A 12,480-nucleotide genomic window follows, 5' to 3' on the forward strand; every position below is an offset into this window, starting at 1 on the left:
ATCAGCAAAAAAACAAACAAAAAAAACAGGATGGAGACTGGCTTTTTTAAAGACAGCGCAATGGAGATCCAGAGACGGTGCCCAAGTCAGAGTTTCCTTGGATAAACAAGCCATGCGACCAATTGCAGACCCATCTGCGCTCCAGAAATAAGACTGACAAACATCCAGGCATTAGCTTAAGAAATTTCCGTTTATTCTTTATTTTTCCTGAAGTATGTTATCTATTGTATTTAATGTTGTGTTTAGAGCATATCACTTAGTTGGCTACAACTGCTAGCCCACATAGCTAATGTATATACTGCATTACTAACATTAGCTTACAGTCCGCCTTCCTTTTAACTGAAATATGTGCATGCGATCTCTCATGCACTAATATCTACTCATTCAATATATGGTCTTGTATTAGCTAGATGTAGCAAACTTCAGAAGCCCTTTGTACTTGTTATTCCTCTGGTTTCCAGGCCATATTTCGCACCACATGCTAAAATGAGAATCTTATTTCGCTCCCTCAGAGGAGCCTTTGTTCTCTCCTGCACCACGAGTACTGGTGAACACACACACGCACAACTAGACACACACGCAACACTCTAGTCACCCTTTCCATAACCTCTCTTATTTAGCCTTTAATGATTTTAGTTTAGTAATGTTTGTTTAATACATTTTATTATTAAACCTTGTTGTGGGTCTAATTTATTTGGATAAATGCTTGAGCCTACCACCTCAAAGAACTTGTGTGTTACATTATTTAACATTGAAATTCGTAATCATGATTTAATAATTTTATGAGACCGATTAATTATGAGACTGATTATACTGCACCATTTGATCACCGCATGAGGTAATAAACATTTATATTTCTGCATTACTTGGTGCCTACTTGATGAGGATCGTTAAAACAGACACATTTTAATTATCTGTCCTCACTATTCTACAATTAGTAGAGGCATTTCCCCTTAAAAAAGGCAATGTTCTCTACACTATCAGCTCTGGACTAAGCCAGTGCCAGCTGTGGCCAGAAGCTGCTGTAGGGAAGGAAGGGATGTCAATCCAGGGGTGAATCCAACCGCTTATTTTTCTCCTTTCCTTGTCACCTTTCCTAGTATGGAAGGTCAAATGGGTCTCCTTGCATCATTTCCTTGCTCCTAGCCGCACCCATCGGAGGAGGCAAGGAAACGAAGCAAGGAAAAGACTTAGGAATGGAATCGAGGAAATGTGTATAACGAAACGCACCCCATGTCTCATCGCGCACCCGCAAACCCTTCTGGTTAATCGCCTACTGTAGGCACAAGCTGCATGTGACGTGCGCTCCTCAGAATCAATGCAATTCTGTAATTCAATTGAACTGCAGAGTGCAAAGATGCAGCAACTTGGCACCACATATTTCAGAGAACAGCACATGTTTGCATGTGCTCTCCAGAATTAACAAAGGCAGTGGCAGCAGTGAACTGCATCCTTGTAATTGTATAAGAAGAGCAATGGGACAATGCAAATTGGCTACAATAAATTGCTCAGCTGATAGAAGGCAAAGTGGAAACACAATGTACTGACATAAGAACGTTACTTGTATAGCACCTTCTGTACAACGTATGCCGCCTACAGTGCCTCACAGAAAAAGATAAATAAATGTGCACCCTCTCAAACTGCTGCAGTGATGACACTTGCCTATTGTTACAAGCAGACATGCCAAATTGAGTGAGAAACATAAAATGGGAGAGACAATAAATAATGTAACGAGCTTTAAACACGAATACAGAGAAATAAATGTTGAGAAAACACATCCAGCAGCTCAGGAGACAGAGAAAAACAAATTATAATCCAAGTACAGGCCCAATCACGCTCGACGTAACCCATTCACATGTGTTATTTGAGAGGCAATGCTCCAACAAACTCTGACTGTAATGTAACTGGAAGCCCACTGCCTATCTCAATCGACGTAACAGGTCCCAGCCTCATAATTAACTGGATAGAGTTACAAGGTTTGCAGAGAAAGGTCCACCGAGCGCTACCTGACTGCAAGCCTAACTCACGATACAAGTGCTTCATCTGTGTAAGGAGGCTGCAGGGACTGATCTGACCTTTGATGACACTGCAAATCAAGACAATATTCAGGAGGTAACACAGTTCCCCCTGGAAAGAGATCAAAAGTTTGCACAGACCCTGAGTGTACTGAAAAGTTTGATCAATACGAGAGTGACTGATTTGGATTCCTACATATTTGGATATCGGTTTATTATTTACTTAATGTTTAGGGTTAAGCCAATTCACTTTTGTAGAATGGAGGGGCTCAGTCAATTAAATTTTTAAAAAGTGTTTTTTTCACCCAAATGTTAAATAACTGGCAAAGTGCTGCCCATAAAGGATGCCTCCATTTTTGGATGACATATCGGATGTCCCGGACTGTCAATCCTAAAACAATCTGTGATATACGAAGAAAGCATTCCTCACCATCCTCATAATTCTTCAGGTAGTAGTCTGGGCCTGGTCCTCTGAATTTAGCCAAATTCTTTAGGTTGTGGAACTGAAGAAAATCTGTTCTCTTGCTTCCAAATCTCAGGTAGGCTGGTGAGAGTCCACGAGCAAGTGTCACCAGGCGTTTGGAGCTGAAGGGAAAAGGAAAAGAGAAGCTCAGGGCAATGGCAGAATATGTCTGGCTGGTCTCAGGAGAATGAATATATATATATATATACACATGCACACACACATATATATATATTATTTTTGTTGTTGTTTAAAACATGAACAAATTGCACAGCCCAAAGCATAACATGTTGAAGTGTTCAACACCTGGTCCTCGGTGGAATAAAAAATCCTCCACAATCATTGTGATAGCATTCTTCAACACATATACATAAATCAGCAGAGCAAAACAGAAAACCAAAAATACTTTAGAATACATACATACATATACACACACATATATATATATATATATCTACAGGTTATTCCATTTAAGTGAAGTTACTCAGAGTGTCTTTGTTGAGATATATATATATATATATATACACACACACATTCATAAATAGTAGAAGCTGAGAATCTGCACTTTAGTCACATTGAATGTATACATACACATTCACATGTATCAGAGTGATGGCAAGAGCAAAGTGTGTAGGCCAAAAGGAACAGCCAAGGATGCCCTCCCCCCAACTGCGAAACGTGGTTGCGGTGTTATGATTTGGGTTTGTATGTCCAGCACCCCCGTCTTCATTGATGATGTAACTGCTGATGGCAGCAGCAGAATGAAATCTGAAGTCTAGAGAAACAACTTATCTGCTCAAGTTCAAGCAAATGCCTCCAAACTCATTGGACGGCGCCTCATCCTACAGCAACACAATAATCCCATACATTGTTAAAGCAACAAAGTTTTTCAAAACCAAAAACTGGAAAAATTCTTGACTGGCCAAGTCATTCAACTGAACTGAATCCAACTGAACATGCGGTTCATACGCTGCAAAGAAGACTTAAGGCAGCTAACCACCAAAACAAGAAGGAGCTGAACATGGCTGCAGTACAGCTCTGGCTGAGCATCACCAGAGAATATACTCAGTACATTGTGATGTCTATGGGTCACAGACTTCTAGCAGTCATTGTATGCGAATGATATGCAACAGAGTCCTAAACTTATCAACTACCTTTTACATATCATTAATATTATTAATTTATATTTTTAAATGCCCTTAAATAAAACCTGAGGACGTGCAGCTTAACCACATGTGAACTGTTTGATTATAAATAAAGAATTGTGGAGTACAGAGCCAAATGAAGAAAAAAATTGTTTTGTCTTTGTCCTAAATATTATGGAGCTCACTGGATACAGAAACTTACACAAAGACGCAAGGACGCATGCAAAAGTATTGGGACAGAGGCACAATTTTGTTGTTTTGGCTCTGTACTCCAGGACATTGGATTTTAAATATAACTATGAATATGAGGTTAAAATGCAGACTGTCAGCACAGTGGGTGTAATGTTCAGCTACACCACTAAAGGGACTGTTTTATTAGTCGATTCAATTATCGGATCGCACTTATTTCGCGTTTCCACGATCAAATGACAGCTGAGCCTAATGTTACAATTCAGCTGTGTGCGACGAGCAAAAGATTCAAGTCGAGCAAAACTGATGACAATGTCGCAACGAGAGCAAATTAATCTAACAAAATTGTGTTTTACGAAAAGGTCAAAGAAAAATAACGACGAGAAAACCACCATGAGCAGATCGCGTTAACAAGTGAGGTTAGTAAATGACAGCCAAGCTAGCGTTAGCGGGAATGTCAATGAAACTGGCGGTATAGCCAGTAGGCCTAGAACTCGCTGCAACTCTTCTCCCCGTTACCACCTCCCAGCAGTCCCCCAGTCCATCTCGCTCTGTATCTCATCATGAAATCGACGAAGACCTGTTGCATCCACCGCTAACAGCGGCGCAGTGGGTGACACAAACCGTGAGGTGTCCGCTAAAACCTTTCTACCCAGCTCTGCTAAGTGTGAAAGAGGTTTCTCTGCGCTCAGTGACAGTGATAGCAAGACCCTAAACCGTTTATGGGAGCAGAGTTCGAGCGCACTTCTGTTTTTGGACACTAATGGACCTCTATTGGAATTTCAACCGAAAACCTTTAGCGAGGTAATGGCTCTAGACAGGCCATCGTCTTTCAGATTCGTCGAAACCTGGGAAGGTGCCAATAAGGAAAAGAGGCTACTTTGAGACTAGCCTAGAGGCGAGCGATGACATTGGCATTGCTCGTTGTGCAGTGGTTGGATTGTAGCATGGCTCGCTCTGATGATTTAACGTTACCAATCAATCAGTCAAACTTCATTTATATAGTTCCTTTCATACAAGTGAATGCAGTTCAAAGTGCTTTCCATATACATATAACAGAAGTTATAACCCGCGCAGATTATTTATTGTTCATCAACAGGCATATTTGCTCTGACGGCGTGATTCATTCACATAATCCTCGTACCCGACTGGTTGAAGCAATTTTGCAGTAAATATCCGTGTAACAGCCTATTGTGTCCGAGTCGTCATTTTTGGCAGTGGGAGGGTGGGCACCCCCAAAAGCTTCGGGGTAATTCGAACACTTGTAGTGGATGACCGAAGAATACTTTGTATTGTGAAGAAACGTTACTTTCTATCTGCATGACAGCCCACTAAACAATATGGAATCAATTTCGAAAAATATTCTTTCAAGCTTAATGGACCTGTGTAGCCATGATAATACGCACCCGTCTTGATGTACATATCAATAAAACCATTTTAAATGCCCATGTACTACCGTTAAACTGCAGAGGGGACAACATTTCCACTAAAACATATGTTTTACTTCCCTCTCATACAATTCCAGCATTAGTTTGAACAATGTATTAATGGCCACAACACTTTTGGCCTGGAAGAAAAACAAAGATTCAATTTGCCAATCCATTTGCCTCAACAAGAGCAAGCCTTATGAAACAGCATTGCCAATTGAACAGCTCTTGGGTTAAACATACTTTTATTTAAGTGTTCAATAGCCTGTTTGCCTGCATTTGGAGATGGAGACTCTTTTGTAATACTGAATCCCACTCAGTGGTCACTCAATGCTCATGGCTCTTTCTCTGTGCAATGAGCAACTTCAAGACTCAGATTCAATCTGACTAATGCACGTTCTCCTTCATTTTGAATAAGGGCATAAAGTGAGTACTGTATTTTCTGTGTTATGTACATGGCTTTTAAAAATATTTATTTGAGGAATAAAAGTGTATGTACATGTAATCATATGCAGGATCCATTTGCCCTGTTCTCCTGAAACATGTTAATATGTGTCTAAATAAGTTGGATTGTTCACATCGCCTATATTTTACATCACTGTTCATACAATTAATACCACATACAATTCTTATCACACGATAAAATATGCTAAGATCTTTCCTGTAAACTACAGTTCCCACCTTTGCAGCAACTTAAATTTTAAATAAAAAAACTGACTAATATTCAAAAGCTTTTCTACTTACATTAATACTGAAATGCCATGCAAAGTATACAAATGTGTTGCCAGGCCTGTCATTCAACAAATCAAAAAAAATTATTCAACATTCTCGTTGATATTGCTCACAACGTGAGAATTTACAAACTCACAATCTGTTCGAGTGAAAAACAGTCTACGTAAACTGCTTCACATTATGAGAATGAGATGTGCAAATTTCAGAATTTATACCCGCACCAACCCCGCAATTTTGTTAAAGATTATCTGCAGTGCATGCTGGACATAGGATGTCCGCGTGACCTTTGTGTGAAGAAAAAACACTGACGTTTGGATTACTCCCTCTGCAGGTCACATTTCAAGGTCAGCCGTGATTCACAAAAGCAGGAAAAATATAAAAATCGAGTTTACACTAAGAGGTTCTCATTAATTAGTAAAGGACAATAACCTTAATTTATGAAGCTTTTTTAGATTGAAAATCATGTCGTTTCGTTCAGTAGAATCTGTAAAACCATACGAACGCGGTGCAGCATTGCATAAATATATTGCATTTAGTTTGAGGTTTCAGAATTGTAAGTACACTAAAAATAATGCGAGTACAAATGAAAAAAAAAAACCATTCAGTTCACGACCATGTAGCGTGTAGCCTATTTGTGAAAACAGGTGTATCAGTATAAGAAGAGGACTCGAGGGGCTATATGTAGTGGTATGCTCACCAGACTCGCTGTGGAACCGCAACAACGCCTATACCACTTTCGACGAAACTGTATATTTGAGTGGCAATCTTAAAAATGCAACTAAGTCAGACTCGGTGTAAAGGTATTTTTCTGCAGATCACTGGGGTATCGGTTAGTCAGTATTCAAAAAAAAATATTTTTTATTTTCCATTTTCTGTACGGCCGTTACGGCCCTCAAAAAGGGCTTGTTGCACAGGATTGATCAAAATGTCAAACTGGACGCTAGCATTAAATAGTTGTGCTGATATGGGGTCATCTGTGTTTCAAATCTTTAAGCCTATACAATGGAAAATATTTTTATTTTATGGAAATAAAATAGTCATAGTTATAGTCTACAAGTTTGTATCGTTGTGGAAAGCTAAAAAATCTATTATAGGCTATTGATAGTGATTGGGAGTGCAATTTAAAAATGTAGTATATAAATACAAGCGAATAAGAAGCTAATTCATATATCTTATGATTGTGTAATAAATCACACGTATTAATAGCTTATCCTGCCTAATGATTTTAGTCAGGGATATCGAGTTATTTAATTTGTTAAAACAGCGTGAAAAGTAGGCCTAATTATTTCTTCTATTTGGGTCGATATAGGCCCAAATAGAAAAAATAAACAATATAAGAGATGAGGGTATGTTACCATTATTATACAGTTAATTAAAAAGCTAAATAAACTCATTGGTAGATTCACTTCCTACTTAGCTCGTTAAGAAGTAACAAAACTTCTTTCTAAAAATGTAGGCCGAAATCTAAGACTGCCACCGCCGAAATGTCATTTTCCCTTGTACGCAGGATACTCCATTTGTATCCAGATTTTACTCAATTGTAACCATTATTTTTCGCACGGGAAGCAAGTGTGTCGGCATAAATGGCAGGAACCATAAAGCATTTAAAGGCTTTATAGATAATGCTTTTGTTTGAGTGAACAAAATAACATATTGCGTTTACAGAATGTGTAAATACAGCGTGAGTGCACTGAACGTAGGTATAGCGACCATTTATATTTATTCAAGAAAAACAAAGCCATCAGGCATCATGGTTAGAAATAAACAATGTGAACTACAATAGCTGTGCAGAGAGAAAACAAAAAATGTCAGAGTATGTCACTAACAACCGTGCCAAACGCTTAGCACTAAGAGGCTGCGATCTTCCGCTATATTCTGGGTACAAATAAGGGAAAAAATTCTCCGAAGACCATGTCGCAACGCACTGTACTGCGCCTGGTACTAGGAAGGGAACGTGCATACACGTTGTTAAACTGGCAACATTTACATAAAACGGAGCACTATTTACTCACCAAAAGTGGCGTTTAACTGAACATTTGCGTCGTGTAATCAACAATATCTCGCTTTTGCCTGCACGTTTCATTAGAAAAAAAAAACTTTATTAGCGTAAACCGATTGGAAGTCTCTGGAGGCTGGATTGATTTAGGTAATTTATGAACGACCAAAGTACGCATTTTGTCGATTATATGAAAGAATCTCAACAGCATTGCAATGAAGACTTTGCTTGTATCAAGTTTGAATCTATTCACTTCCAGGTCGTGATTTACATGGTTTTTCCATCATTCACACCAAATTTCCTTTCTCTAACCTTAACCGCTCATAATCGTTTTCATCACTTTGAAAATGACCTATCGAATAAACAATCAAAGTAATTATCGCAAACGATATTGAAGTTCAAAGGTCATGCCCCCTCCTCCAAGCTGCGTCTCCCAGTTGTAGCAATGTTGGAGCTTTCGTTCCATCCCTAAATGCAAAGCTAATGTCACAGGGACTTCAGAAGGAACTTAATGGTAGTAAAAGTAGCCTTTGCTCCTCCACCCATTCGTCCCAAACCCCGTGGTTTCTATATTCCATGTATTATCAGTATTATTATTGCCAAGGCATTACGATGTGGCAAAACAGCCTACTATAAATGTACTCACGGAATGTCCTAATGTTGTTAGCATTTATTAAATATTTGCTAGGACGTGTCCATAAGCAAGGACTGTAGGCTATAAAATTTTTAAATGTCACATGGCGATAAAATAAAATTCTATCGTCAACACGTCAGTGAAAAATAGGATTTTAAAATAGGCTACCGCATAGGAAACGTATATCATCATAGCAGCAACCTTCAGTCAGTTTAAAACGGAAATCTGATATATAAGGACACATTTTAAAATGTCCCCCAAGGACAATTTCGGGCCTACTCGGCAATTTTATCACATTTCAGGCAGAAGCGAAATAAATTTAAAAAACTGTTTGGTTTGTCTATTTTTATTATTTTAAACCAACATGTTTAAACCATTCGATTCAGCATTCTCGAAAATGTTTAATGTCCAACTTTCTTCATGCTTTGTTCAATCCCATCTTAAATCCTTCATAAGCATTGCATTTCTGTTATTAAAAACCAAATCCGATAATATCAGCAGCATAAAATATTAGCAGAAAAACATATTTGCGAAGCGTGAAGGAAAGATCGATTAAGGCTAAATACCTTAGAAAGTCCAGCCATCCGTCTTTAATGATAGAAGGATCCAACTGTAAGGAAAGGAAGTTTTCATTCAAAATCTTAACTGGACTCCGAGTGTTCACATCTAGAAGAATTAGTGTTCTTTCCATAAAGCCCCGTCTTTTCCCTCCAGACGTAGGTCTCCTGTAGGTAGCAGCTGTAGATATCAAGGGCTGCACCATCAACGCAATGGATGCCAACCACAAAGAAGAGCCGAAGATGGGGAAGAGGTAGCGTTGCGGCATCTTCATCTACTGAACACCGGGCGGAGCTCTGAGACCGATACCCTGCTGTGTGGCTTTAGAAAAAAAAAGTGAGAAAAAAGCTACCTTAAGTCCGAATGTCCCTCTCCGTGAGCGAGGATATCTGTTTATATCTTCCTTTCTGTTTTTCTCCCTTTCCCCCCCCCCCCTAGAGTTTTGGAGTTGGTGAGGGAAACTCACGCCCCGGGCCAGCCTCTAGTTTGCTGGTGCCAGGAGCAGTGCAGACCGAGCACCGCCCCTCTCGGAGAAACAGCGCTTGTTCTTAAAGGTAAGGTGGCTCACATTTTACCCTGGGGGATTTGGAGGAGAAAGATTGTATGATCAGGACAACCATTACTCATGTACGGGGAGTCAGGATAAATGCGCATTGCGCAGCTTAATGATCAGGTTTCCAGCCCTGCCCAGGCCGTAGTGTTTTACGACATTCTGACAGCGCTAAATGAACCAGTTCAAAAGAGGCTAGAGTCTCTCCTGTCTCTTCTTGCTTGAAATTAACACCTCTCCTAAATATCACCTGTTTATTCCAGCTCAGTTCTTGACTTGGACAATAGACTAGTCATTCAACCATTCAACGTAAATGACCAATACTGTCTAACTTTTAAAGATGGCTGGTTAGGCTACATGCTTACACTTAAAACAAACTGTGATATATTGACCTAGCCTACTAGGCTACACTCAACACTTTATAACATAACTTTAAAAAAATGTTATGAATGTACATCTTTCAGTCGATGACGAGCTCAATAGTGTAACTTAACTAAAACTAAACGACGCTAATACGAATGTATAAAAAATTAGCTGTGCGATTAGACAATTTCATAAATCATTTGAAGACTCGTTATAACCTGGTAATGTGTCGTTTGAAATAGACTACAACTCCACAATGGTCCACTGGTAGTAACAGAATCGCAGGCACAGTAGTTTGTAAGCAGAACATAATTTGGGGTTGTAGACTACAAATATCTGACAGTAGACCAACCGTCAAAAAATTGCATATTGGCCAACCCACGCGCGTCAAAAAATAGCAACTGGCCTACGTTGTGAATGCATCCTGTTAGTGATCAGTCTATTTCATGAAAGTGTACTGGGAAAAGCACAAATATTTAACCGAAGAAACCATACGACGCTTATGGTTCAAAGTTATTATCTTTTGTAAATCTGTCACACTGGAAACACGCGGCAATAAAACGTTCGAGTGTAGCCTGCAATATAAGCCAGTTGAAACAAACTAGTCCTCATCAGTCCAGTAGAATTGTGACTTGTGATCAAGGCCATACCGAGTGAACCGGCATTCCATGGAGCATGTTTTTAAAGAAAGAAAACAACTACAATAATTCAATGCATTCGCAAATACAGATATGTGGCTTATATGTCTGCAAACTAGCATATGACATAGGAGACAATCTCCAACTTTCTGTTTGAAACAATGAAAAAATTATTCATGGTGGGAGTTCACCCTGTTTTGATAATTGTTAAAATGTATGCTACATAATTACCAACTGTTTTCAAAGGTAGTCTAACTCACCACACGGGTGTCTCAATTCATTTACCTTATATAGCCGCGTTGTTGGCGATATATACTATTTTAGCAATTGAGCTTTATAGAGAGCTGCATTTTTTGCAAATGCCCTCCAAGATACTTTCACATTATACTTGTAGCGTACTCTTCCATGCGCATATCTTTATAAAAAAAAGTTCTACTGTTGGCTTGTAAAATCATAGGCTACAACATTCTATACTCCATTTAAAATCCTATACATGTTCGATATGCCTCGACTTTCTATTATAGAAAGATATATATCAAATAGCCTAAATAAATAGGCTGTGATGGTTATCATGTTGATGTTGCTGAAGACGACCTCAAGCCCCAGTCGTAATCTTCATTTATTAGTCATAGGCCTATTTATGTAAACGTCGTGGTTTAGGAGGGGTTTAATTTGGAGAATTTGCCATTAAATCAAAGGTTGCATTGCAATCTTTTAAATGGCTGGTTCCGGAAATTTTTACTTGAGCAAAATGAGGCCATGACTGGTGATGTAATCACACGCAAACAGGAGGGATACCAAGACAAGACTAGCCTGCATGTTAGCATAATTACAGCAGATACTTCAACAATGCAGTAGTCCTTCGCAAAAAAACTTTAATAACTTGTAATATAGGCCTATCCTATATTGTGAAGTAACGACCTAAATATGTTACTCATATTCTCATTGCAAAGTACAGAGTTCATTTAACAAATCACAGCAATGGCCAAATGACACGGACGGTCTTTTATTTATTTATTTATTTATTTATTTATTTATTTATTTATTTATTTATTTATTTATGTATTGTTTGGACGACTTAAAATTAGCCTACTTGTGATACACAAAACGATCTAGTGTTGGTTTTTCACTTTGGCGAATTAGGCCTACCTGTTTAACCGAATATTAGGCTATTAGCTGTGTATTTTATACAAATAACCAACATGGCCAGCACACCAGTGTAGCTTATTGGGCTCCACACGTCTAATGTTAAATCGATTCGCCTGTAACTAAAAACTGTTTTTTTTTCTTCTTTTTGACTGCTAATACGGGATAATATGAGCCAAAACAGCTGTTGTGATATAGCCGTAATACGTTTTAATAACGTTGAAAAATCAACGTTTTAAATCGCACTAAAATGTTTTTTATGTACAAATATGAGGCATATAACAGTGTTAATATGGTGATATGAACCCTGATTTTAGGTTTGACGACTAAAAACCCGTCTTAAAAATAAATATATAAATAAATAACACAGGTATAAATCTTTTTTTAACCTTTCCAGATTTTAAGAGACCGAAAACCATGGATGTCGCAAAACGTGGGATTTTATCTCCCAGAGGAAGACCTTATAAAGCACTAATCGTAGCTTGTGTTCTTTGCCTACAAAGGTGACAGGAAACCAGTTTGAAATCAGAGCTATCTAAAAATGCTCTTAATACAACGAAACCAAAATGTAAAAATAATGGAGTTTTAACTTGTCAGAAATCTTTAATAACACAAAATACTTTC

General features: G+C 38.5%; 1 protein-coding gene across 4 annotated transcripts in view; it reads right to left on the reverse strand.

The window, feature by feature from the left end:
• hpse2 (heparanase 2) overlaps window positions 1–9,569 on the reverse strand; it is a 101,255-nt gene extending 91,686 nt beyond the window's left edge. For 3 of the 4 annotated variants that reach the window (XM_035400902.1, XM_035400901.1, XM_035400899.1), the window contains exons 1-2: window positions 9,168–9,569; window positions 2,446–2,600 (exon numbers count right to left, since the gene is read on the reverse strand). In XM_035400902.1, coding sequence (XP_035256793.1) covers window positions 2,446–2,600; window positions 9,168–9,433 — 421 coding nt within the window. In that variant the 5' untranslated portion in view covers window positions 9,434–9,569. Of the gene's footprint in view, window positions 1–2,445; window positions 2,601–7,983; window positions 8,251–9,167 lie in introns of those variants that run through there. The other variant, XM_035400903.1, reaches the window with a different exon arrangement.
• Between the last annotated feature and the right edge of the window lie 2,911 nt (window positions 9,570–12,480).

Source organism: Anguilla anguilla, chromosome 18, assembly GCF_013347855.1.
Source record: "Anguilla anguilla isolate fAngAng1 chromosome 18, fAngAng1.pri, whole genome shotgun sequence".
Classification (NCBI taxonomy): domain Eukaryota; kingdom Metazoa; phylum Chordata; class Actinopteri; order Anguilliformes; family Anguillidae; genus Anguilla; species Anguilla anguilla.